Source organism: Sylvia atricapilla, chromosome 4, assembly GCF_009819655.1.
Source record: "Sylvia atricapilla isolate bSylAtr1 chromosome 4, bSylAtr1.pri, whole genome shotgun sequence".
NCBI classification, from domain to species: Eukaryota; Metazoa; Chordata; class Aves; order Passeriformes; family Sylviidae; genus Sylvia; species Sylvia atricapilla.
The window spans coordinates 53,802,610-53,830,603 of record NC_089143.1 but is presented as its reverse complement, the minus strand read 5'-3'; the positions used below and the strand labels follow the sequence as shown (position 1 = coordinate 53,830,603).

The 27,994-nt window shown below is 38.0% G+C and overlaps 1 protein-coding gene across 1 annotated transcript in view; it reads left to right on the top strand.

Annotated features, from left to right (window-relative positions):
- CCSER1 (coiled-coil serine rich protein 1) overlaps positions 1 to 27,994 on the top strand; it is a 621,205-nt gene that overhangs the window by 290,948 nt on the left and 302,263 nt on the right. Inside the window, 1 exon segment of the mRNA XM_066317939.1 lies at positions 21,293 to 21,370. Coding sequence (XP_066174036.1) covers positions 21,293 to 21,370 — 78 coding nt within the window.

The following is a 27,994-nucleotide window of genomic DNA, read 5'->3' as shown; positions in this document are numbered from 1 at the left end:
TTGATATGGCACTCCTTACGCATGCATCTATGTGAATTGTGTTGCATTTATTCCTGATAAACTAGTATAATATGTAGAGCGGGAAATTTTGGTGCAAGAGAATTTTATAAATGGCTCTAACATCACTGAGAAAGGAGTTTTTTAATGAGATATATCTGTTAAAAATCTCTGAGCGAAAGCATCTGTCCCAAATATTTGTACTTTTCATTTGCATCAAGGACATCTAAAACCTAAATTGATGTGCCTCTTGGGCCATCCTTGAAATTCAAAACAATTAATAAATGCTTAAGACCAACATTAGCAATTGAAAGCACTGGAGAGAGAGCCTGTAGGGCGTCAGAACTTCTCATACTGAAAGCTATTTGCTTTTGTTTTTTCTCCTTGAGTCCTTACATTTTTCAGACCTATTTGTGTCATGTTACGAAGTCAATTGAGCTCATGGTTTTTATATATTGTAGTGTGTTTGTGTCAGTCTTTGTTTGGGCACTTTGGATTGGTTCTGCTCTAATGGTTAAGTACTGTTAGTGTCTAAACAAGAAGAAATTTTCAAAAAAACAGAACTGCTTGTGAACAAGAACAGAGTATGAGAAAAGGCTTTGCTACATCTGTGGCATAAAATGCTGGGAACAGGCCTCTGACTGTCCTCAGAGAGAAGAGAGCAAGAGTTTTATAATTTACAAGAAACAGGTGCTGGAGAAGACACTGCCAAGCCCCAGGAGGAACCATGCAGAATATCATGCCAAAGCCTGACAGAATAGGTGTGATGGCGATACTGTGCAATATGATTTTGGAAAGAGCTTAGGCTAACGAATCACTCTTTTCAAGTTCAAGCTGCACGCCATGTTAGCTTTAAAAGTATCTGAATTTGCTGAGATGGGAATCAGCATGGTCCTCCTTTACTGCATGCAGGGTTATGTCTTTGAGTTTGGGAGCTCAAAATTAGTCGCACTTTGAAACTTCTTCACAATATGTGGTGCAGAAAAATGCAACATATCATTCCCTAACGGCTTGTTGAGCAAGCTGCTTTGTGAGCTAAGCAGGAGATGAAGGGGTTATAGTGCTTTATAGGCCCTTCCTTTTGCTTCTTTTTGTTCCATCACAACTCAAGAGTAGATATCAGTGATTTAGTTTTTCCATTCAGAGAGTGCCAACAATAATTTTAGTTAGCACTTCAAAATTTTAAAAATTCTGTAAAAAGCATCCCAGTTTCTTACAGATGACCCTAATGCCATGTGGAGATAGTAGGATATGAAAGTGTATTGCCATCATAGTGCCTAGTTAACATGTACTGCTGCTGTATTTCTCATTTTTTCAATTTTTCTTTTTTATAGTGTTTGCTTTGATTTTCTTTTGTTGTTTCCTAATTCAGCCCATAACCTCTGCAAAATAAGTTGCTTTCAGGAAGAAAGTGTTTCTATTACAATGATGTGTTTGCATTGCTCTTCTGGTTCATTTCGCTTCATAAGCTCTTTGTGGTCTGTGAGCAAGTGATTAAAGCCAATAAGGGTGAAAAAGGATTGTGTAGGTGAAGGTCTGATTTGAGACACTGGCAAATACCAGATTAGTACTGCATCAGCAATGGGGCATTGCATTTTTGGGCCATTTATTTGCTCTTTCCGTCATAGACTTTTGTCAAAAATGAATTCACTGGTATTGTGCTTTATTATCATGGTGATATAACAAAACATATGTCTGTGTCTTTATCCATAGTAGAGCAAGTGGGGTAAGGGGTGTTGGTTTTGAGTCTGAAAGGCTTGCAGACATGACTCACTAAGTGCTGGTTAGCTAAGCAGCAGAATGAAGGTGTTTGTTCCATCAGTTTCAGCAGAAGCAGCTTGTTTCAGTTTGTTTGAGTTGATCTGGGCTGGTGAGGATAATAACCAGTCTGGCATACCATTTTTGTTTCCTTGGGACTAGCCAAAAGTGCTTGAATAACATGATTGATACTTGAGCCTAAATCTTATTTTAGCAAGTCTGAAGGGCTGCTAAACATCCTGGAGAAATCAGTCAAAGCAGAGACTGATTTCTGCAGATCTTTGGGCTCTGTTTGCTTCCAGACTTGCCCTCTTTACAATTAATTGTTCCCTGCAGTTTGTATAGGGCAAAAATATTAGAGCATCAAAACCTCTTCTGAAACCGGTAATTTGTGTTGGTTCACTTGAGGCTGCTTGCTTTGAAGGCTTACTGTAGTAACTTGGATGTTTTTCCCCTTGACCTCATTTGGTTCTGAAGAAGTCTCCTTCTGAGAAGCGTACAAAAAATACAGGATATGTGGCACATTACACATAATTTTGATTGCAGACTGCTGTTAATGCTTTCACAGTTTCTTGCATTCCCTATAGTTACCACTAAGAGTTCATCTGGAATGCTTTTTTGCTTAAATGGAATTGCAATTTCAAGGCAGTGAACTATAAACTTACAAAAAATCAACTTAAAAATTGTTGATTAGTATACTGCTGTAGCATCTGTTATGTAGACCAGACATCTGCACTTAAAAATACATATGCATAAAGGGTGCATATTCTACCTTAATCTTCACGGATTCAAGGATGGTGGTTTAAGCAGGCAACGTGCAGTATTAATTGGATGAAAAGCCATTGCCATGACTGTACTGGTACAAATAATAATTTCCAGCCTCCTTGGCAGTGAGTGAAGCCATGGCTTTAGCATACCTGTTGCACACAAGGCTGGATGCTTACATGTTGCTAAGTCTGCCCCTGCAAACAAGCACGTAAACCACCTCAGTCTGTGTGGTCTGTCTGTAGCAGCCTCCATCCATCTCCATCTCTTTGCTGATGCAGGCTTTCTTTCTGTGCTCCTGCATCTTGCCCTCTTCTCATTGATGCTTCCAGGAAACTGGTCACTTGGGATGAAAAATGACTGTATCAGGTGAGGCTTGCTTTTCAGCCAGCACAGAGCTGAGTTACTGAGCCTACAATCTCACTCTCTGGCTTCAGATCAACACCAAGGCTTGGTAGCCACCCCTTTCATCTTGGAAAGGAGTCATAGCTAATCTCTTTAGTGTATTAGAACAGCACAGGAAGAACGTTCATGGTGCTGAATAAACAAGCCTGCTAATGGCTGCTGAGTCATGTTAAACTGGAATAAGAAGGCTTTATGGTTGTTTTTTTGTTTTCACAACATTAATCTATGTTTTGGGAGATCTCTTGAGTCTTTCTTTATTTTGCCCACCTTTTGAGACTGAAGAACATTATTAGATAGTTGAGGTGTCTAATTTTCAAAGACTTTTTTTTGTTTGAAAAATGATGACCTTGCAGGAGAAGAGCAGGGCCGATAGGACAAAACTGCTCTGCTTGCTGATGTTGGTCTGAGGGTCACCATTATTAAGGCACAGGGGAACTTCAGTACACGGCGGCCTTTTCCTGGGCTGTCCTTCACACTGAAAGCAGCTTTGGTGTCTTTCGTGCCAACCCACAAAGGACTGCTGTAGCACTTCATCTTCAGAGAATTTCCTCCCAAGCTCCCAAATGTGCATCAGAAAATGTGTGTCTCACCAGATAAGGATTGATAACTCTGCTGGCAGATACAGTGGGCACATTTTGCTTCCAATGTCCTGTACATGTCATGTGCAATTCTCAGCAATTTCCTGCATCTCCTGCCTGCTCACAGCAGTTGCCCACACGTTTGTGATTGTCAGCTACATCAGCAGTCAGGAAGCACAACTGAAATGTAAACATGTAAGTTTGACAGTTTGAACCTGATGGAATGACTGTCCTGAATATTTTCCTTGTAAGTAGGTGTTGCATCTGGTATGTGATACTACAGTTCTAGGTGATAAAGATCACATATCAGGTGATGATATGGTGTGATATCTTGAAATTTCATCTTAAGGAGGGTTTTTTTGTGTGTCCATAGGTTTCACTTTATGGTTGAATTCAAATGGAAAGTTGTTTATTTCCTGGTGGAAATTGGTTTGTAAGATACAGCAAATGGACAGTTTCCTCCCACTGACAGCTCACAGCTATTCCCTTACGGATTCATTAGTGCACAGTAGTATTTCAGTAGTGCAATGAGCTAAGTTTTTTGGGTTTTGTTTTGATGGGCAAGTGTTTTAGGTAGACTGCCAACATTTTCCCAGGGAATGTGAAAAAAGTGTAGTGAAATTGTACTTTTAAGTAGTTTATACCTCAGCAAGATTTCTTGAGACAAAAGTCACTTCTTTGGTTCAAGGCTGTTTTCTGAACTAAATATAAAAGACCTGCAGAGAACAGGGGGTGCAGGAAAGCTTTGAAGAAAAGGTCAGAGGAATTCTTTAAAATGAGAAACGTTTGGCAGGCTGCCTGTAGGTGTCATTACAAGCTGCATTGTGTGTACCCCGAGGGCTAATCTTGGAAACAATTAAGTGCAGGCATGTGAGTAACTTTAATTCTGTGCCTGCCAAATCAGTAAGACAAACTGAAATCTTTCATCATTTGTAAGATCTTCAGTTTACATGTTTCCCCTTCAGCTGTTAGAGCAAAATCATGTAAATGAAACATGGGAATTTGTCTAATATAAATTTAGTGTAATATTGCAAGACAATGAAGAGCTCTTTTGCATGATATTTGTGGGTGTTTTTTTTGTTTTATGCTCTTACTAGGTTTGTTTTGTTTAATACACCAATAACTATCATGGTTTCTGCTTTCCATTTCCTTCTCTACTAGACCTCTTGATCTTAAATTGACATTTTCCTTCCTTTTGGGGTTTAGAGAAAATACTGTCTTCCAGACCCATATGTGTTACCAACCAGGTGGTTTGCATATAATATCAGTGCATTATCTGAGAGTAAAAACCAAATGGTGAGCTCTGCCCAGAAAAGAAGTCAGTCTAATTACCAGGTTAATTGCATTTCTATCACACTATATATTGCACTGGCTGCTATAAAATATCTCACAAGGCACCATAACTTATCTCTATTTTAATCTGTCCTATAGGGTGCTCCAGCAGGGAAGTAAAAACACTCTTTTTGCTTTAAGTGTCACTGGAGGGTGAAGCAGAAGTACTTGAATTTGTGTTCTGAGAATGGATGGAGAGATAAGACACACGACCAGACATTTTTTTTCCCTTAGTTAAAAATATTGTTGATCAAGGTGAAGAACACTTGCATTAATATAGTCTGTTCTAATATAGTTTGGTTTGATTTCCTTTGTATTAATTAGTAAGCATATGAAATGATTTTATCCTTTATAATGGTAATGTCTCGGACTGTAGTGCTTAATCTTTATTTTATTTTGCCATTTCTTTGTTATTTTATTTTCAGTTCTAGCAGCACTGTGGCTACATGCAAAAGCCATATTAGAACATGCGCATGAAATTATACAAGAAATCTGTTATTGGGATAGGAATGGCAAGACTTTTCTCTTTGCTATATGGGTTTGTTTTTTGGTTTTGGTTATTTGTTGGGTTTTTGGGTGGGTTAGGATTTTTTTGGTCTCATGTGTTGAAGGTTTGAACAAATGGGACGGGACTTCTGAGAGACGTTTCCATGAGCTTTATTCTGGCATCACACTCATTACAAGGTTGAGACAACTGAATGATGGAAGCAGCTCAGGTCTTGCCAGCAGCAGCCAAAGATTTTTGTTACAGGGCATTTTAAAAGTTTTCCAGCCAGTAGCATATTGCTAAAGCTTACAGCCAGTTGTTCTGGTCAGTCGCTAAAAGCACATATACACCTGCTTCAAACAATGCTTGCTTGTATGCTTTCTATTAAAAATACACAATACTCCATTAGTAAGCTTAAAACCTTCTACTGTCTTGCTAAGCATGTTTTTCTGCAGTCTTAAGGTCTGTCTTGACCAAGCCTAAAACTCAAACTATTGTTTCATGTCCTTGCTTGCCGTACTATTCTCACTTTTCTACTTGCAGACTTTGCAGCTGCAGCTGGTTCTAAGTTCTCTGCTCTTTCTGTTTCTGAGACCTGCTTTCACAGCTTTCTGAAAGTCTTCTTACCTTGTCTATTTCCCACAGCCTCAGATTGTGTTTTGTGTAGCACATTGTGAAACTGAGTAAGTCCATTCCTGGAACAAATGAAGTATTGAGGACACTGTGTTGCTTTACTTCTTTGTGTTCTTTGCACCCTTCAGAGAGAAGAAATTTGGCAAGACCTTCTTCCACTTCCCTCTTCTATAGAATTCCTTTCCCTTGTATCGTGCATTGGGTTATATGTTTAGGCCTTATCAAGATCCGCACTTGTTCTTATTCTCCAGTCTTCCCACTTGCCCCAGTCAGACCCAGTCAGTATTTTAATAAGGTTTTTACAGAAAACATACTGCAAGTTTTACCTCCTACTTCTTCTTCACAGCCTCTTCCATGCCTTATTTGTCACAACACAAGCCTGTTCTAATGTCTTCTGTAGTAACTCAGATGACCCTGGGGCCACTTTCTCAGCTTCTTTCGGATTTACAGAGAATCCTGTGCTTCTTCTCCTTCTCGGATCAGCCTTTCCTTAAGCCCATCCTTATCTCTTTCAGTTCAAACCCTTTGCTTCATTCCCCCTGTTTTAGACCTGCCAACCACTTATGTCAGGACGTTTTTCTTCAAGCCTTGTCCTTTTTGGTGTCACTGGGTATTTGTCTCTCCTGCTTCTGACTCTTGAGTGGTTTCTGCAGTACAGAATGCCCTGGCTGTCTAACCAGCACACTGATGAATGCCATCAATCACATCGGTGTCCTTTGCTTCATTCACACCTCACTGAATTATCTCATCTGACTACATTAATCTGTCAAATAAAAGGTTAACTTGGAGATTTCATAATCTTCTGCAGCCAGTTCTTGTTTTGTTGAAACTAAATCTGAGTGGGCTCAGAGATAAACCTCCTGTATAGCCACGTGTAATGCTGTTTATTGGCCTGATATCAGTCCATCCTAAGTTCACCTTTCAATGTACTTCTAAAATTATGTGCACTGCTCTGGAATCAATTACACCATTAGGATGCCTTTATATTTGGCTTCCTGATTTTTCACGCTCTTACAAAAATGTGCCAGTAAAATGGTTTAGTTCTCCGTTCTTCTGGGTGATTCTTCGTATCAGGAGTACATCACAGCAAGCATTTCAGGCATCAGCTGAACTGATAAAGATATAATAAAGACTTTCCTATTAATTTTTGCATCCTGAAATATTTATCTTTCTTAAAATAAAACATGTACAATTTACATGAATTTCATTAGAATTACTGATGAAAGTTAGATACAAAACTTGTTGTTGATGGTATACCACTGAGATGTTTTTAAGGAGCTGTCTTATTGACACAATCCTTTAGTAAGCAGCGAAGTCTATTTTTGGTCTGACATAGTTCTTTTCATGTCAGAGAAATTATCTTTTGAAGGCTTCCCTCACTCCTCCAAGTTTCTGTTGCTCAGTGGAAATTAACTGTAACTGATGTTGCTTTTTATGGAAGTCCCCATATGCGGTGTGTAAGTGGATTTGCACAAAACCCACATGTCAGAATGTTGAGTGAAACTACTGGAGTAGAGTAAATTGTTGGATACTGCAATCCCATTGTTTGTAAAACCTTCTGTTGTCGTTTACCTGGGTGAAAATCATGTTATATGAGACTTCAGTCATAGCAAATGTTACTCTGTGTGTATACATTATATAGAATTGAATGGGTTGTGAATTACACACACTTCGGAACTTGTTGTTCCAAGGAAGCGTTTCAGCCCCTGTATAATCATGCTTCTAAGTTTTGGATGTGCTAATGGCAGTTTATTCTTTTTAAAGGCCATGGGGATAGAGAATTATTGAAAATTAAACCCCCCCAAGTACCTCATCCTATACCAGGGCTGTAGGTCGCTGCAGGATCACTGAAGGTGAGAAAGAGAAAGAGCCGTCCGCACATCGGTGAAATTGCTGCTAACGCCATTTTTCAAATGCACTGATGATTCGCTGTGTGGAAATGGTCTTCTGTATCCCCTAGCAACCAGAAACAAAATATCTCTGTTCTTGTCTTCTGGCCTTCAAAAACACATCTGAGAAGTGATTTTTTTTCACAAGGCAATCATGCAGCATTAGAAGCCTGCTCCCACCCATTCTTCATAAAGAATAAACAAAAAGTAGACAGTTCATTTTAGCTCATGATTGATTTGTTGGGCAAATCTTTTTTTTTTTTTTTTTTAGACGTGTGTGGTTTTTCAGATTTGTTTGGTGACTTTCTAATGCATGAAAAACAATATTGTATTTTATGCAAGTTACTGTTACTATTCAATATACACTTAAAATCTGAGAGATGTGACTTTTGTCTTCAATTTCTGAGACTCCTATAGCAACATAGTATTTTATTATTTTTACTCAGCATGCTGTTGAATTTTATTCTTTAGTATACTTAGGATGAAAAAACCCAAGACTCCATATTTCACAAAACATATAAAAATAAGGAACGTTTTCTTTAAACCTAATATGTCAAGTGAGCGGTGTATCTTTGTGTAGGCAGTTGAAATTCAGCAAGTCAAATGTTGAAAAGATTATTATGTCAAAATAAGCACAAAAGACATAAGTTCTTTTTTTTTTTTCAGGCTTGTTTTTCAGCAATCACACCGTTTTCTCTTTCCTCACAGCATGTAGCAATTGATGCTATTTTTAGAAATTATTCTGGTAATAATCGCTCAGCAAACCTTAGGCTGAATTGTTAAAAATACTGTACTTTTAGTGGGAGAATTGCATGATGATGTACAAAGGGCTTTGACTTTTTCAAATCTCCAGTTTCTTTCCCTGTGTTGCTTTATAAATGTAAAGCATGAGAGGAAAAATTTTGTTTTTTATCCAGAGGAGGTGCTTGTTGCACAGTTGCCATTTGCAGTGACAGAGCAGTGGGTTTCTTCCAGTTTTAAAATAGTTTAGTTGTATTTCACACTGGCAATTGTGTGATGAGTTTTCTTGGGGAAAGTTAGAACAGATGATTCTATGTATCTTCATGTCCTGACTGACTGCAGTAGTAGCTCCTTTCCTGCACAGTCCATGGGGGAGAAGATAGTTTAATCCTGGAAGAACTGGCTGGCTTTGGCTCACAGATTAATTTAGCCTTGCTTATACAAGTGGTGTAAGATAAAGGTTAAATTTGTGCACCTGAGTCTCAGATTTAAATGAGAAGCAGCTGAAGAAAAACATGTTTCTCTTGAAAAGTATTTAAATTATCATAAGAATTGAAATTCAAATTCATTTTTTACTATAAAGCATTAATCAGCTTTATTTATAAATAAATTCAAATTAGACTGCAGAGTGATCATACTGCTCGAAATAGAAAATAGAAAATAAAGTTATCAATGCTATTTTGATGTTCATGCATTTTTGCATTTTTCATTTTTTCCCTGCATAATTTTTCCTTGTATTTTTCCACTGCTGTTGAATCCATAAATTGAACTTTATTATTCACTGTTTCAGGCCTCATTTCTACATGGCACTCCATGCAGGCAGTACCCTTCATCTGCTTGAAATGGCTTGCAAAACAGGAACATCAGTAACTTAAATTTGTGACTGTTGGGCATAAGTCACTGCTGCATAAATCTGCTGAAGGCCCATGCTTGCCTTTTTTTAAGATTTGGAGTTCTGTGATATCCTGTGTTCAATGAAAAAGAAAACCAAGCCCTTTAAAGGTCATCTGGTCCAATCTCCTGCAGTGAGTTGAAGGGACACCTTCCACTAGATCAGGTTGACCAGAGCCCCATCCAACCTGGCCTTGAATGTTTCCAGGGATGGGACACCACCTCTCAGTACAACCTATTCCAGTGGTTCACCACCTGCACAGTAAGAAACTTCTTCCATATATCTAAGCTAGATCTGCTCTTAGTTTAAAACTATTACCCTTTGTTCTGTTACTCCACCCCCTGCTTAAGTCTGTCCCCATTTTTCTTACAGCCCCTTTCAAGTAGTGAAGGGCTGCAGTGAGGTCTCCCTGGAGCCTTTTCTAGGCTGAACAAACCCACTTCTCTCAACCTTTCTGTTTTCTATCACTTCATCCCTGGCCTGTGTTGCCATCAGGGGTTGGCCCAGTCCAGGTGCAGCACCTTGCACTTGGCCTTCTTGAACTGCATGAGGTTACCATGGGCCCACTTCTTGAGTTGGTCCAGATCCCTCTGGATGGCATCTGGTCCTTCCAGCATGTCTGTCACATCGAGCAGCTTGGAGCCTAGTGCATTGAAAAACACATATTAGTGGCATTTTAAAGGCAAAACACTTTTGTGTTAGGTAACTTGTGGTAGAATGATGGAAATTATAGTAGTAATTATTTTTTATTTGGTGCAATTTTTGTAGAAATCCTCTGAGAAACATATACCTGCAAGTTGCTTCCTTGAACATAGTATTTTTACTTCATGTATCTGCTTAAAACCTTTTTAAAGTATTCCATGAGAAATTTCATTTTCCTTCAGGAAGACCATACTTAAAAGATGAGGATATTTTGTTGTATTTTTGCTTGCATCTATTAAAAAGCTACAACATGGCTTTATTTTTTTTTCCTGCATTCTAGCTATGACACACTCTAATTTGCAGAAAACTAGCAAATGAAAAGTGATGGAAAAGTCATTTGTATTCACTATTAATAACTTTGTTATAAAAGCCATTAGTAAAAGTTGCAAATTCTTCTTTTTAAAAAAATGTGCATTGATGGGGTTTTGTTTAATGTAACGATTTTTCAGCCCTGGTACTGAACTCTTTGTCTCTGCTTAGGATAAGGGTTAAAACTACTTCTGGGCAGCTGTCTATTGCCCTTTAATACAGGAACCATTTAGACTTTATGCTGCTGAAGAGTAATCAGAACTGAGTGAAAGAAATGGAGGCATTAGACTAGAAATGATTGAAACCTGGCAGCAGAATTTTCGTCTGATCATAGGCAGGCAGCTTCCAGACCCCTGCAATATCCCAGCACTGCAATATGAGTACTGTATGTTAAAAAAAAATACTGAGAAGCTTTTAAAGCTATCATCATGTGCTCTGATTGATGAAGGACTTAGGGCAAAAAAGGTCCGTGGCCATTAACTGAAAGTTACAGTGAAATAGACAGACATATCGATATTGATTTTAGTATTTCCTCAATATTGATTTCTTCTGTTGAAAATGCAGTGTTTCATAACTATGTTTTTGCATCTTCGCTGTATGTGCTTGAAGTTTCTTATATTTTATCTCTTTCCTCTATTCCAGTGCAAAAAACATTCGCCTCTATTCTCAGGGCAATCTCCTTTTCAGGATTCTTCTTTGTGTGCAATATCTGATGCAGACATAATAAATTGCCCAACTTTAAGAGGCATGAAGAAGCAGACTGGTGAAATTTTTTACTGAACTTCTTGCTCTTGGAATGTTGAGAGCAGCAATAGGATGAGAGCTTGAGTCCAGCAGGAATAATCATGAGCTGAGCTTGTCAGGCCAGCTCTGCTGGTGGACATCGTTTAAACACAGGGTATTTCTGCTACCTGTGATCTCTCAGGGGATTGTTTTATATTTCTATGCTTTTGGATGTCAGTTTCTTTTGGATTTCTTGAGGGTTTTAGGAAGAGGATGGGGGACTGACCAGATTTTGCTTGTAGTGGGGATAGCAGCAGTGACAACCACAGGGCCTCCTGCAGCAGAGCCAGGAGGTGTTAGCACCTGCCATCACCTCTGTACTGCCAAGCAGGGAAGGATCCAACAACTCTGCCAAGGAAAGCTTCTGTTTTTACCATAACTCATCCTACAGAGATTCTTGTAAGCAGTGGCAGCTGCTGAGAGCTAAAATCATAGTGGTGGAAGCGAGGGGAAAAGGAGCAGATAAAAGTAACTTGCTGGAGCCGTGCTGAGAGGTTGCCATCAGGTAAGCCAGAGTGCCAACTGCTCCATGGCATAACATGAGTATGGATAAAGCCCTAGCCTATTGTAGAAGCCTAGGAGTTTGTTAACATGTCTCCTCATTTCCTTTGTCTCTTGCTGATTTATTTTTGTAGTTTTACCAAAGCTGTTTTGAGGAATGCTGATTTATCACATGGTGACCGAGCCAGTACCTTAACTTCGCTTTGTGGAATTACAAAATTAGGGAAAAAGAATGAAATATATTAATACAGTAGTGGAGATGCCTGTAACAATACCGCCAAAGAAAACAGGACAGTATTATTATTTTTAAGTTGTTTTTCATTCGAAAGGCTCTTTATATTTTATTGTAGTTAATGAAGGTGAAAGGTGTGTTCAGTTTTGCTCCCTGCTTTCCCTATTAATGTTGAAGGGTAGGAAGAAATTATGCTCATTTGTATTCCTGGACATAACATAAATGAAAAATGAATATTTTATTGCTAATGGCTTTATAAAATGCTATTCCGATATCTCAGCAAATTTAGTATATAATTCTATTGCAAAACAGAAAAATAATAAAAAAAAAGCTCAGCTGAGGACTCTAAAAAAAGTAATGCATTGCCTCAGTACTAGTACAGCAGCTTTTAATTCCTGTATTCCTTTCCAAATGGTATCAGTTTCTCAAACAGTGTCTCTTGGCCTCCCCAGACTTCACAGAGCTTGAGGCTGAGAGTTGTGTCAACATTAAGGTTCACTGTAGCAAAACCCTACAACTTTTTCACACGTTCATTATTTGGCCAGCTTCACTGTGTATGTATCTTTTCAGTAGCCAACTAATTGTATGGCAGCTACATCACAGCAGCTATGGAAGGATTCCTTTAGTCAGTGTTGTGGGGTTTTTGTATCCAAGGATATGTGTGTGTGTCTATATATAATATACACACACACTGTATATACTTTAGATACATTACATGTACTTTAATATAGATATTATATTAATACTGAAAGGGGTGGATGTCGGCCAAAGGAATGGAGGACGGTAGAGCAAGTGGGAATAATTTCAGGTTCAGATGGATGGCACAACAGGGCTAGTGTTGGTGATGGAATGTGTGCAGGAGTGGGAGGAATGGGAATAGGAGATGCTGTGCAAGTAAGCTAAGAGGTAGGAAAGAGCAGACAGTCTTGAAGACAGTCTTGAGGGTCCTGGGGGATGAGAGGCAGGACACGATCTGGCAATGGGCACTCACAGCCCAGAAAGCTAAACCTGCAGTGCTGCATCAGCTCTGGGGGCCCAGCACAGGAAGATCTTTTTTAGCATTTTTATCCTAATAATAAGCATTTTAGATCTACTAGAAAGTAGAAAGAAGAACAAATGGAGTGGAAGGACTGTGGAGAGCTTACTGCAGTTGGGGTAGTTTCTACTGAACCTTCTGACAGGGTGGGAGTCAAAGTTCTGTTGTGCTTTGTCCATAATCCTTCACTTAAGAATGAAAGCTTATGTGTGAAGGTGAAATCTCAGCATAACACATTTTTACGAAATAAAGGAATTTTTTGTGCTGCCTTGACCAACTCCACTGTGGAATCTGCTTCTTTTACTAAAAAGTGGGCTTAGCTTTCTAGAAACTGTCTGTGGTCATCAGAATTTCTATAGTTCAGAAGATGAAATGTTGCCTTATATATATATGCCACATAGATTCAACTTTCAAACTTATTAAAGAACATTACTATTGAAAAGACTGTGAAGCAAATAACATAGCAAAACTCACTAATTTTTTAGCTTTTACTTCTGTCAACATTATACAGAAGTGCTGCAGCCAGGAAAAATATATATCAAACTCTAAAATGTCACTTGTTTCTTTTCATGTGGTGTGAAAAAACACCCAGCCTTCCTTCCTTGATTTAGTAGCAGATACCTACAGATGTTTAAAATGTTTCCTTTAAGCTGTTTTTGGGTAATTCAAGACTGTTTTGAGAATGAAGCTACTGCATCTAAATAGGTTAAAATACACTGTCAGGAGTGGTTCCATACTGAAATTGTAAAAACCCTTCTAAGAAGTGATGAAGAAGTGAGAATAATTGCAATCACAACATTTAGGAAGTGCAAAATAGCTTGTTAAAACTCCAGTGAATTGCATGCAATTGAAGGCATCTGAATCTTTTTTGGGAACCACAGAAAAACAAAGCATAGCCTCAGATTAAAACACAGTTGTGAAACTCTGGCAGAGTCGTCCATGATGCTTATAAAATAAAATAAGTTTAGGAAACAACTGGACAATTCAGCAGAAAATTATTAATGAAAGTCAGGTTGGGTTCATTGTGTTCAGATTTAAAAAATAAGTTTTGTCAGTATTATGAAGCATTGTCCTCATTTAGATGAAAGCACTGTTAGTCAGGGAAACTGTAGTTAGTTAACTGACCAAAATATTGGAGGAGGCTATCAGTTATATCCCTATGGATTTATGGGCAAAGGGATATACTGGACAATAAAGCCATGTGTAGTTTTTGGATGTGAATTTAGTGTATGTTAAAATGTCTGCCTTGAAGAAAGATATTCATTAATAGCAAATACATATAGATTTTTGTCTTGAAGGAATTGGGTTTTTTGTAGACTAAAAAAAGACATTACACTGGCTGTAAGGAGATCACAAATATCTTTCACAGCTTTGTGAAGAACAGGGAATTGTGAGCATGGAACTGTTGTGGTGAAACAGGCACCTAAATCCGTGTCTGGCTTCAACAGTGGCTGTCTGTGGGTACTCAAGGAACTTGGAGAGCAACTTGGTTTGGGAAGCATTTTTTTCCTAACCCGTCAAGACAGTTACTTCCCCATATCCAGCAGCAAATTAATGTATATTCTGTTTATACTTCGGTTCTCTTTAATGTAATTGTAGGTGCATTTATTGTTTGTATTGATATCTGGTCCTTTGTAATTCCACCATGTATCTTGGTCTCGATATGTTATGTTAGGGTGTGTAATCTGCTTGTGTCTCTAAGGGAGAGAAAAGAGTCAGTTCTGTTCTCTGATTTGACCCTTCTCAGTTTGATTAATTGGTTAGTTCTATCTTAAGTGTTTTAATTAGGAAGAGCAGGGAAGCAATGGATGTCTACACAGGGAAGATGTAGAAGTTTTATAGAAGTTTGGCTGATAGCCTCCACTTTGAGTGTATGCAGACCAGACATTTTCTTTCAGATTCAGATTATGACTGTGCTGTGGAGTATCAGGTAGTTACTGTAAGTGCTGTGATGCAGGCACTGGAGAAGGAAAGTGTCTTTGTGACTAGAGTTAAAAACCCACACTGAACCTACTGTGAGAGACAACTGTCTACAGTCTATTTTCTACAAAGCTGAAAGCAGTTGGAAAAAAAAATGTGTACATTTGAACCTGAAAGATCTCCTGCAAGGCAAGAAAAGCAATTGAAATAGGCAGCCTGCAGATTAAAATCCCAGGAGAGCACTTGGTTCTCTCAATTGCCTGCTGAAAGAGCAGAAACAGCTGATTTTATATGATATTATTAGGGAGGAATATACAATAACAAAATGTCAAGGCTGGATAGTATAGTCAATGAAGTATGAAAGAAACAATAGAAACTGAAGAGGGAGAAGAGTTTTGCTTAAGGAAATCAGTTCTCTACTGTGTTGTCAACAAAGCATTTGCATCTGTGAATGCAACCCCCTGGTTTTCATTAGGATAAAAATATGACTGGAGTTGGATTTAATCTCATGTGTCATGGTAGCAGCCCCAACTGAGAGAGTGACAGTCATTGATGATCCCATGGGTCCCCTCTCAAAGAGATGGTAACCCCAAAGTCATTGTCCAAATTAGTCCTGAAATTAGATTCCGCTTGCAGTAGAAGTGAAGGGGATTTTTGGAGTTTAACTTGCAGTGAATTTGCTGTTGGGAAGGAAAAAATTGTTTTCTCCTGCATGTTAATGGACCTTTCATGTAACCTCTCTGTGGCAGGAAGTTGTCTAACATGGAAACTCGTGTCTCTGTTTATTACGAGTTTTGTGGAGGAAAGTAGAGAGAAAATACAGACTCTGAGGGTAAGCTCAAGTCCAAGTGAAAATAAAGAGCAGAAAGGAAAATGTATTTGCTGTTAAATAAATGCACTAGTTATGTAATGACATATATGTATGTACTCAACTGTAAACCAGCAACCTCCCATTCTCGATAGTTCAGCTTTCTACTTCGTTTACAAATTTCAAAATGGTTATTTAGATGATGTCCTTGTCCTAGCTACCAACTTACTTTTATGTTAAGGAATTTCATATTGTCATTTTAGAAACTCAAGACCAGATAATAATAGTTATTTGTGCTTTGAGTTTTGGTGTTCTTACACTTTTGCAATTAATATAAGGAGAAGAGAGATAGGTAACTTCATAAATTTAAATATTTGAGTTAATTAAGCTTATATTAAATTTAAAACAGTGTGAAAATACAGTCTGAGTCTAAACTATTTCCAACACGGTAACCCCTCAACAAACTGTGTGCGCTTTATGTTACTTGCTGGTTATGGGCTTTATAATTGATTTAGCCTAATTAGAAGGGTGAAAGAGCATCTTTTCAGCTGTTTTTACAAGTGGAAACAAATAACAGTCAACAAAATATTCTTCATATTAACCCTACTTGGTGGAAAAAAAAAAACACTGTGCAAAGTATTACATTTAAGATACTTCCTGAAAACTCAGACTCTTCTAAAATAAGCAGCATTGGACATAAAAATACTACTAAGTGACTGATCAGTATCTTCTGTGAGGTGGAATTTCCCAGCTTGCCCAGGTGATTGGTTTTGCTTAGACTGTGAGAGGAATCAGGACTAAGCTGTATGCCTGTATACTAATTGCTGATTGAGAATCAGTTGGTAATTGAACCAGTGAGAGGTTACTCGGCTCTACCTCATGAAGCATAAAAAGAGGTAGCAAGACACAGTAGTAGCTGTAATTTACATTTCACCCCTTCAATGGGAGCTACAACAACTCAGGTCACGTGCAAGACCCATGCAACCTTCCTAGCCATGGGAGCAGTAAGTTCCAGGCAAATACTGGACAACAATACTTAAATGTCTCAGCTGTTAATTGCATGCATTAGTAATTAATAAGAATATTTAACTGTATCTTCTAAGGAAGGAGATGTGACATGGATTTATAAATAACCACCTGAATTGTATTTGTAGATATTGCAAAACCCATTTTAAGGAGGCTCTCACTCCGTTCTTAGTGAGAGAGGTGGAAGATGTTGGGGGATGTTGCTCAAACCTAATAGAAGGTGGGAGGTGAAAGCTTTTATTGTGCGTCTCTTGGGGTTTTTTCATCTAACCTAATTTTCATTTTTCTGGCCTCACTTGTTGATAGAAAATTTATTTGCAGGAATTATATTTATGAGCAAAACCCCTTCATGACATTAATACAAATATTACAGAAATCAAAGCACTCCAAAAGTGTGTAGGAGAGCATTGCACACTCTGGATGAATAACTGGATGATTCTGTCTTTGTTTTTAACCTCCCTTCATAGCTTTGAGCAAATCACTTTCCCTTCTTTTTCACTTCCATGGATAAAATGGGATAATGATATTTAAGTACAATATTTCATAAAGATGCTGTGCAGACCCATTAATAAATCCATTTGCAGGTCTTTGATTACCCTCAGTATATCAAAATGTCACTACTGAGCTTGCTGACTGCACTTATTTAATTTCCTAGTTCTACTCAACTTCTAGATTATAAAATGATATTTTCTGACATAACTTATGATACAACTAAAACTATCACTCTGAAAGTCACTTCAACTCATCCACTACCCCTTAGAAAAAGCTATAAAGTACACAGATTGTCTTTTCTTCAGTTATTATAAAGATTTATTGGATCTCTAGCTCTAATATCCACTGAAGGTTTTCTCTGTCAGTATTAACTCCTTAGATCAATAAATTGTGATACTGATCTCCTGAGAAGTCAGTGTCTGCCAGATACCATTGCAGTGGTTACTCCTGTTGAAAAGCAGCTGTAGCAAATTAAATTGGTTCTGTCGGTGAATGGTCCTTATTTTATGGCACAATTAATGAAGGCTGATGGATAGGCCACTTCCTAAAGAACATCAGATTAAAGGCAAGGGTTTGTAGCAAGAAAAATCTGAATTTATGAGGTGAATCTGCTTTCATTTATAGAAGAGTTGCTGAAGACTGGTAGATGACTCTTCAAAAGAAAGAGTCCTTTTCAAAGGAGCGTGTTTTTCACAGTGTGCACGTACCTTATCTTCTGTGTTGCTGGAGAGGCACTGACTACATTCTCTGATCTGCTGTTAGACAGTTTACCTTGTTATGTAGGTTTGTGAAACATTGTGCTTTGAGGAAGGTAGAGACAAGTGGCATAAACAAAGCCAAGCCTGTAACTACTTTAAAACAGCTCTAGAAACAGCTGCTTTCACTTTCATCTTGCTCAAATGATGAGAACTTGTCCTCAGACAGGATCCTGACCTTGGATCTCCAAAATGATGTAGAAATGGGGAAAGTTTGTTCTCTTAGACTTGTTTTCTTCCTCCACCTCATTGTTTGCCTGGGAAACTTCCTGATCATAGTTTTAACATTGCTCTCCAGGGGTAAATGATTAGCATGGCCTGTCACTGACTCCAAGGTACCTGTTCAACTGCACAATAAGGATGGTGTATACTTAGACTGATTCTAGAAATTAGAATAAAACTTGAGTGTTGATCTTTGCAATCATGGAAGAATTGTTGACAAAATTCTAATAATGTCAGTTTTCTGGATATTGGCAGCCTGTTCCAAACAAAAAAAATGGCCTAAAAGCACTGAGAGAAATGCTCACAGCATTTTTTTTTCTTTTTTTTTTTTGGCATGGACAAGATGGTATTTATCTAAACTGTTGTTCTGATATATACTTGAATTGCTTGATATTCAGATATTTTGAAAATGTTGTTTAGGTGATTAAAGCTGTGCAAATTTTCTGCCCTCTGGTAAACTGAGAGGTTGCCACTGACACATGGGAAAGGCTCAGTCAACAAAACCCAGCTGTGCATTTTGTGCATAAAAATACATATTAGAATGATAGTTGCATAGCAAAGTGGTGCAAAATTAGATCCGCTAATTTTGCTTAATATTTTGAATTAAGATACAAATTATGTTTATTTAGCACTTGTGATGACTTACAAGATATAATTACAGCCTAATGGTATAGCATCTTCTGGTTAATTTATAACTAAAACCTGTCAAGTCTGTGCTGGACTTGAAGTGAGTGGCTGCTTTTATGAGAACACAATTGGTTTAGACAACATCAAATAAAAAGTGCCCATTGAGTAAATTCCTCTCAGTGGGTTTTTTTTATATGCATGGGGAGCTTTAGACAGCAAAGTGTGATTATGATAAACACAGCACAGAGAGCAAATTTAAGTGGGGAGTGTGGTGTTATTTGAAGTTTTTTGTATATTGCTTCAGGAGGGCACGCTATCAACATCTTTCCTAGCAGTGATTGGGTTTTTTAATAGCTTGAGAAACAACCCTTTTGGTACTGTCTCACTCAATTCTCCACTATAATAAACTGTGTTAGTGCCACTGGGTTTAATTAATTTATACAGGCACAGATACTTTCTGCTGCGAAGGAAGGCTCTGCTTTCCTTAGAGAGGAAAATTACTGAAGGTGTTGGAAAGGCCACTGGGACTGTGTATATGTGGACAGCTCTAGGCAGACACAGGCTCTTCTGCCAGTGCTTCTGTCCAGACAAACTCAAATTATTTTCATTCCAGAAGCCACATAGTCATGGTGCCCCTCCTAATATACCCCTCTCTGCTCTCGACAGCCCTTTTGGTTCAGGCATGGTGCCACATCAGTGTGACACCAGATCTGGGCTGGCTCCTGTCCAGTCATCATGCTTTGCAGATTTTTGTAGTGATGCTATAGTTTCAATGCTTAAAGATGGGTCTGCCCTCCTGCACGCTTCTAATTACAAATCAGGACATTTGACTTCATTTGGAAATGAGATGCTTGATTTTTCTTCTTTTTCCCTCTTATTTTTTTGTTTTGGGTTTGTTGGGTTGTTTTTCTATTCATGTAAATTAAGAGGCAAATTCTCTTCTGCAGAGCTGCTGGCATGTGAGGCAAAACATTGCCACGGAAGTATCCAGTTTTGTCTGCACTCTGTGTTTAATGTAAAGCAGCTGAGTTTCACATCATTTATAAAAATTATTGGCCAGTTTTCTTAATGACCAGGTGTGTTTCTGAATACAGTGGATTTTACAAAGATACTGCCTTTCTGACATGCTGTAATCTCTCTTTATTCCTCATCATCATCTCTGTGTTCCATGAGTTATAAATTTCCTGTCTCTTTCTTAGGATATAATTACTATGGCCCCCTTCTGTCTCATTTACTTGCATCCCTATTATTTAGCAAGTAACTTGCCTTTTCTTTCAGCTGTTGGGTAACTGATAGGTATCTAATCTATCTCACATTTTCTCAGTGGGTGTTAACTTTGAAGTCTCTGGCCCTGCTTTGGACTTGACACAGGGATTTTGTACACAAAAGTTTGTCTTTTTTCATCCTCTGCTCAGTTGGCTGAGTAAAATGCAGTGTCTCTCCATAAACATCTTCTGATGAAAGAACAGTTAAAAAATTACTGAGTGGAGTAGTGTGCCTCACTTGCAGAACTTAGGTTTATCAAAGAACTTAGAGTAGATTCATAGTGTTGCAAAAAGATGTGTTGGATTAGTCAAGCACACAAGTTAAATTTAATAAATCATTCAGCAATGCAATGCTACGTTATGGAAAGGAATGCACTACTAGGCCATGCAAACATGTTGGCTTTTTTTATATTATTCATTTCTATTTTATTGGTGATCATGGCGCATTTTTTTCATTTCAGCACTTAGGAACTATTTTTCCCCAAGCAGCCTTAATCTAGTTTTTTCCAGAACAATTGTGATATTGTTTATACAGGTTTGTAAAGTCCAGATTTTGTTCTTCCATTATTATTACCATTCTATATTGTTAAGAGTCACACACTTGTTTTAGTATCTGTCACATGTGTAAAAATAATGACCATGCTAACCAACAGGTTACTGAAATATGATCTAAAGAGGGTTGGTTCCAGGTCAATCTTTCAAGCATTTTGACTTGAAAGATCCGTTGAAGTATACTGAATTATTTTGATTAATAACTTTGGTCTTCATTGTTTCTTTTCTTGTATTAGTGCTTGTTCGTAAGGTGTATTGACTCATATGAATGGGATTGTTTTAAACATTGAGCCTGATATTTTCCTGCAATATATTGCTTTCCTGTTAATTTTTCCTTCTAAATCTACTATTGAGCCATCCCAAAAATAATCTGAAACATTATGTCATAGGTTCTTTTGAGATGAGTAATTTTTTTCTACATGAACAGTATATTTGTGTACTTGTACAGGTTGCAGTTGGCAATCTAATTCTGTTGGATTTTCAGTGATGTTTTCAAGCTCTTTCATCCCCTTCTCCCCCAAAACGTAAAAAAATTGTCCATAGAAATTGATTGGAAATGCAAACTCCTGTGTTCTTTTCTTTCAGAGTACTGACATGAGTCCAGCTAGCAGCACAACCTCCCTCCCTGTTAGCCCCCTTCCTGAGGAGCCGTTATTTTTCAAGGTAATTTAATCCATATAGATTGTCTATTGGTCTTGACTTATCATGTTATCTGCTGTACTGTGAAGTGCTATTATTACTTGTTCCTTTTCTTCAAGTTACTGTAGATGCCAGCTGATGTTCTGTGTGTATACCGTGCAATTTTCAAGAAGTACCTAGTTTTGAATGTTTTGCCAGCAGACTACAGCTGTGAACTGTTATTTTTAAGACTGTGTTTTTATCCTCTATCTCATTTGGATATGTGCATTCCTTTATAGGTGTGTATCGTCAACAGATTTCTCTTTATTTTCTATTTCAAGTGTGTCTTTTAACAAAACAATGATTATTTTCTCCAAGGATACAGGAGACATTAAAGGTCTGCTGAAGAACAGTTTTGGCATAAGTTCAGTGTAAGCCACAGGCTTGGCATTTTGGTTAATCCTAAATGTGGGACAATGTCCACAACTTCATGAGGTTTAAGCTGTGAGGAGTGAGTTGCCATATGTCACTTTCTCAGCTGACACCATGGTACCCACCCTTGGGACACAGAATAGCCTTAGGCAGCTCCTAACTCTTGCAAGAGCTCTCCACCCAGGTACTCAGAGCAGTGCTGCTCCATCTAGCAAAGAGGTCACCTTGCCAATTGCTCACTTAGGTAAGGAAGAGAGAGTTTGAAGTTTTCAGTTTTTTGAGTTTTCAGCACCATTGACTCAATTTGGTGTCAAAACAGGAACTAAGTTATACTCATGTGTAATATCCCTTTTAAAATTTTCCCTCTCCCAAGTAAGTTTCCACCTTCTGTGTGCGTACAGTCAGTTGACTGGGTTGAGTTTTAATCACTTTGTGATGATGCTAAGTTAAAGCTGAGTAACTGGAATTAATTTGATGATGTGAAGTTTGTGTGTCTCTTTCACATTCTTCCATCACAGAAATTAACAGTTATTCTGTTAATCCTTTAGACCTGGCCAAGCCAAGATAAGAAACTCCTTTTTTTTTCCGTCCTGTATTTCCAGTGTCTGTGCAGCAGTTGTACAACCAGCCAGCTGATTATTGCTGTTAGAAGGGTTGAGGATTGTGCTTGCTCAGTTTCATCAGTGGAGGTAGAGATGGGATATCAGTGGTCAGCTATTCACTGATTCTTACTCCTCTTCTGGGATAAAAGGCTTTTAAGACCTGTCTCTCAGTCAGATTTGGCTGAAATTGAGCAATGTTGTGCCAAGATGCAGGGTAAACATTTTTATTTCTTTGGAACATCACTTGAAATGCACATTGAAGTCTGCTCAGCATTCTAAGTCAGATTCAGTAGTTGAGTCTCTCCATGCCTGGAAAAACACTAAGATATGACACATACAAAGAAATGGGCTGCTCAGATAAAGATGTAAGAGGTAAGAAAATCTAACTTATTCATTGTCATGCTGAGGTAATCAGTCATTGCTCTGTATGCATCAGGGCACTGGTGAGTACACTGTAGTGCCTGTATATTTTAAAGGAACTGGTGTTCCATAACCAAAAATTAGTTGTAAATTACTTATTTGAGGTGGAATAGTTGCTCTAATAAAGCAATAAAGATATTTTTCATATTAAAAATCTAGTAGAAATGGTAAAAGAAACTGAAAAATAGGGCAGAGTGCATTACTTAATCTTTAATTTTCAGTCAATTTTCAAATCAGGAAACATTTTTCTTTGCAATTCAAGTAAAAGGGAGGTCAGACGAGGAAAAAGTTAAGTGCATTTCACAGCATTTAGTAGAAATAAAAATAATATAAAATGTAACAGTTTTTGTTGTTTCTCCTTGACTACATCCAAGAGAGAGCACTATTGTTCCAGTTGTAATGTGAATGACTGGTTTTACAAGCCATAACCCTCTCTGAATACTGTCAGTCAATAATATTGGCTTTGGATGATGGGATGGTGCATTTCCCTTAGCAACATGATAATAACCTTTCCCACATCCTTGCTGTAGAGAAGGAGATTGAAAATGAAATTCCATTCTGTGGTTCTGGAAGCACAGGTGTAATGAAGCAGGGCCCTATAAACTGCCTCTCTTCGGGACAGTTGAAGATCTCTGAGCTAATGAGCTTTTATATTAGACTGTGAAATGAAACCAAGCCTATGCTCTCAGTCATACCTGGTTTTATACCAAGAAAGAGAACTGTCCTTCCTTGGATTTTAACAATTTGCCTTCAAAAGAAAGTCTGCATTTCTGCATAAGGAAAGAATACAAATCCACTGTACTCTTCTACATCCAACTTCTACCAAAGCACATGCCTGTCAGTTTTAGTCCCACAGGATATGTGCTGAAAAAATATGGAGAACCCAAGTTTGTACAAAACCATTTTAAGATTTTGAATTTAATCTAATAGAAATTAGAAGCCAAATTTCCCTGGAAGTGCTTGTAAGTTGCATCTCACCGCATCTCAGCTCTTCTAACACCAACCTTGGCTACCATTCTCCCAATATACTGCACGTGCTGTGACTTGTAGCAGAAAGATGCAAATCATATAAGACCCTTCCCAGGGATGTTTGGAGGAAGATATTTTCCAGTGCAGCCAAGAGAAGAGTCCACCTGAGTCCATTAACTGAGTCATTGTGCTTTACTTACATTGACACAAAGTTCCTTCAAAAGGGTATCACTGATGCTCAGCAAAAGGAGTAGAAAACAATTGGGTAAGAAATAAAGGTAGCCAGCTCCAGAGCTGTTGGATCCTAGAAGCAACCATGACCAAATTACTACACAAACATAAAGTTAATGCCATTCAGCAACCTTTCCTCCATAAGTGTAAGTAGAGGATTTGGTTTTCCCTGAGGAAAGAGCAACTTTGCACAGCAGCCAGTATAGCAAATTTTCTGTGTGGCTTTGGGTTCCTGCTCCCTGTGGAGTTAGCAACACACAGATGTTCAGAGCAGTCTTCTTTCCTGGGCTCTTCAAAATCTTATGAAAAAATCCAGTTCAGCCATGTACACAGACAGTTCTGCAGAACTTTTCTACAAGTTTTGATAAAGCCATCCTAGGCATTTCTTTTTGGTAAGGGTTATTTTTATGTCAGATTCCAGCTTTCAATCTTCTGCTGTTTTCCATGGCTAAAAGTGTTTAGGAAAGGAAGATCTTATCCTTTGTTGTAGAGAAAGTTTTTCTCCTCTCAGAAAAGAACACCATCTTCGTCGGTGGTTTTGCACTTGAACTTTCATCTAGGTAAGATCTTCTTTTGAACAGAAGTTTTTTTCTTCTGTCCCTTTATAATATTTCTTGAAGAATTAGGTCTTTGTCTTTTGGAAAAAAGTTATGTCACAATTGAAATATTTCAGAACTAAGAATTTAGAATATAAGGGAGGAGAATGGTATTTGTCATGCAACCTTAACTCAAGTGTTATTCTGTGTTATAATAGCAAAACTGTAGCTGGCTCAAATGTGAGTGACTTTTGATTATGAGTACTTGTATCTGCTCTCATTAACTGGTATTAAAAATAATCCTGCCTTTCATTTAGAAGATAAGTGAAGGAGTCGGTATTTCTAAAAGGTCAACTTACTAAGCAATGTCTCATTTATTTTTTAGAGCCTATTCTTTTCTACTACTCATTGTGCTCTGCTTTATTATAATAGTATTTTATTATTTTAAAATTATTTTAAAATACAGTGACAGTCTTTTAAGAAGAGATCTATGACAGCCATTTAGTACATCAAATATCTAATATTAGCTAATTATACATTATCTGTTGTAATGAGCATCAGTCTCACTGGTTATTAGCCACAGCCAAGTTGTAAATAGTAACCGTAATAGTAATTTATTGTAGCAATGTTTAATTGTGTTTCAGTTCTATTATGAATCTCAACCATGCTTTACTAATTGGCATTAAATGAAAGAAGAAAATTCTTACATTATTTCCTTTCTCCTCTGAGGGAGCTGAGAATTTTCTTCAGTATTTATTGTCTTAAAAGTGTTCTGACTTCTGTAATTAATACCCTTGATGCAAATTTCTAGAGTAAGAAAGCAGAAGTGGCAGGTCAAGTAGCAAAAGCTGAAAGTCCTCGGTGGTGTTACGACTTGTGTAGGTCTAGTGAAGTGCAGTGTGTACTGAATTATGTCTATACTTAGAGTTTTGCCATTCATCCTGCGGCTTTACAGGAAATGCAAATCATTGCAGTCACTTATGCACCTGACTCTGACAGCTCATGACATTTGTGCCTACAATTAGCAAGAGAGAAATTTTCCATTTGGTCTGTAATCACAGTTTAATTTTGCTGCAGATATTTTGAATAATCAACATGAAATCACAGTAATGATCGCTGGTTAGCCCAGACGAGTCATCTTTGAGAATGGAATGTGACTTTATATTTCTAGGTGTAGAATGAGGTTTTTTAACTTGCTCAGCAATGATGACAGCAAACTGAGCCTATAGTTCCAAAAGCTTCCTATGCTAGTTGACGCAGGTAGCTTGTTTACCCTCTCTACTTTAAATGCACTATTTTCCAATATTTTAAGTATTTGCCAAGAGTTCCTTAAATGACAAGATTTTAATATGTTGCTTTGTTTTCAGAATGGAGTCTGAAATAATCACAGAGGCATTGGGACCTCATGGCAGATAGAGCAGGTTAGGGTTCAGTGGTGCTTTTTAGTGGGCTGGAGGCCTCATTAGCTCTCCTCCCTCTCATTCCACCCTCCATCTGAATTTCTGCTTCTGCTGAGAAGCATCTGACACCTTTGTGGTTTTGGTTTGTTGTTTGGTTTGGAAATGTTTTTGATATTTCTAGTAAAGTGAGTAGAGTTGTAGAAGTGTGACTCACACAACCCCACGTTTACTATTCTGCTGCCTCAGTCTCCATCCTATTTTTAACCAGTCTGTCACCATTCTTCAGTGGTTTAATCAATTCCTCCTACTCCTAATTGTTATCTCCCATGTCAGTATTTCCTTTCTTTATGACTCCTGTGCAGTTATTGCACAGACTTTTAAAATCACTTTATCACAGTAGCTTTCTGCCTTGGGTGCAAGCCTTCCATTTTGTTATTTCTCTGAAAGATTTATATATCTGATTTGTTTCACAGTCTTTATCATCATAGGGCATGAGATCTTGAAAAGCACTGAATTTATTCTGAAGGGAGGAGTGTGAAGTAGGTATTATTAGCAGGTCTTGTAACAGGGCTCTGTTACAAAAAGCTTCTGTGCATTTATTCACTCTTTTCCGTTTTCTCAGTAACTCTGTGCACATTCTTCCTAAGAAAAAGAGCTCTGCCAGCAAGTCTGTCTGAATAGAACCACATTACCTGTTTAACGAGTAAATAAAAAAAGAAATACTTCTATTGTGAGGAGTGTGGGTACAACATCTGTAATGTCCCAATGTCACTGATATAATTACTAAATACTAACATATTTACTAATGACTAAGTGGATCAGAAATGAGACTGGGAGCTGCACATGTATTATCTGATTTTTTTCCTGCCTCTATGCCCTGATCATAGTTTTCTTTCTTTCCAAATTTTATATACGTGCATCTTTTAGTATTCCAAAATTATTTAGTATTCTCCTTTATTTTATTGAAGCTTTCAATAAAATGAAAAGTCCACTAGTTGAATATTTCAAAATTACAATCCCAATCTTAGGCAAAACTGACGCTTTTAATGCTATAAATTCAGTTCTTTACTTGGTGAGGCACATACAGGAAAATGATTGATGTATGTCTTATTCAAACCTTAAAAAGCAACCAGAAACACAAGTGATGCTTCAACAAAGGCATGCAGAAGGATCATCATTACTTTTTTTTTTTTCAGTTAAAATTACTTTTTTCCAGCATAACTTAAAATTTTATGTAATCAGCGCTGCAAGGGTAAATATTGGGTTCATTCAGGTTTCTTCCCTCAGGCAGACACACTCTTACACAATTAATCCTGGTGCATACCTACAAAGTAAGCCTTTAATGCTGATTACTCTATATGCAGGATTTAAAAGTCACAAAACTTGTAACATTATAGGTTGCTGACAAGATTTTATCACTAAGACTATGAAAAAAGATTTTCTTGAAACTCCATGGGAGGATTCTGATACACCCAGTAAGAGCACTTAAAGTGCTAATCTAATAATCTCAACGCAGACAGTAAATCCTCCTAATTTCCCTTGTCTTGGGACTAATAGGCATAAGTAAATCCGGGGGAGTGCAGTGGTGTGTTGAGGAATCCATCAGTGCAGGCAGTTTGGGGTTCAGCTCAGGGGGCAGGAGCCCAGCCCCAGGCAAGAGACAGAACAAGGGGCCGTGGGACCTGTGGCCAGCCAGGGGACAGGACACTCAGGAGCTGGGGACTCCAGGCTTTCCCACCCTTGGACTGTGAGGGTGTAAAAACCCAGGATTTTTTTTGTTTGGGGCTGCTCCCCGGAGGCACCAGTTTGCGCTGTTATTTGTTATTTCATTATTGCACTGTGATTAAATGATATTAAGGCTCTGGAAGCCTGAGACTGCTGTGGGAAACCTGGTGCGACTGTGTGAGTGTGAAGGGTGTAATTGCAAATGGTTCTGAGTCCCAGGTCAGGTGGTGGCAGAGTGGCTGCCATGGGGAGTCCTGAGTGGTCAGACAGGAAAGTTTCTTTATCAGGCATTTGTAAAATACGATGAATGGGATTTGTTTGGTGGCGTTATTTTGGGGTTTGTTTTTTATTTTA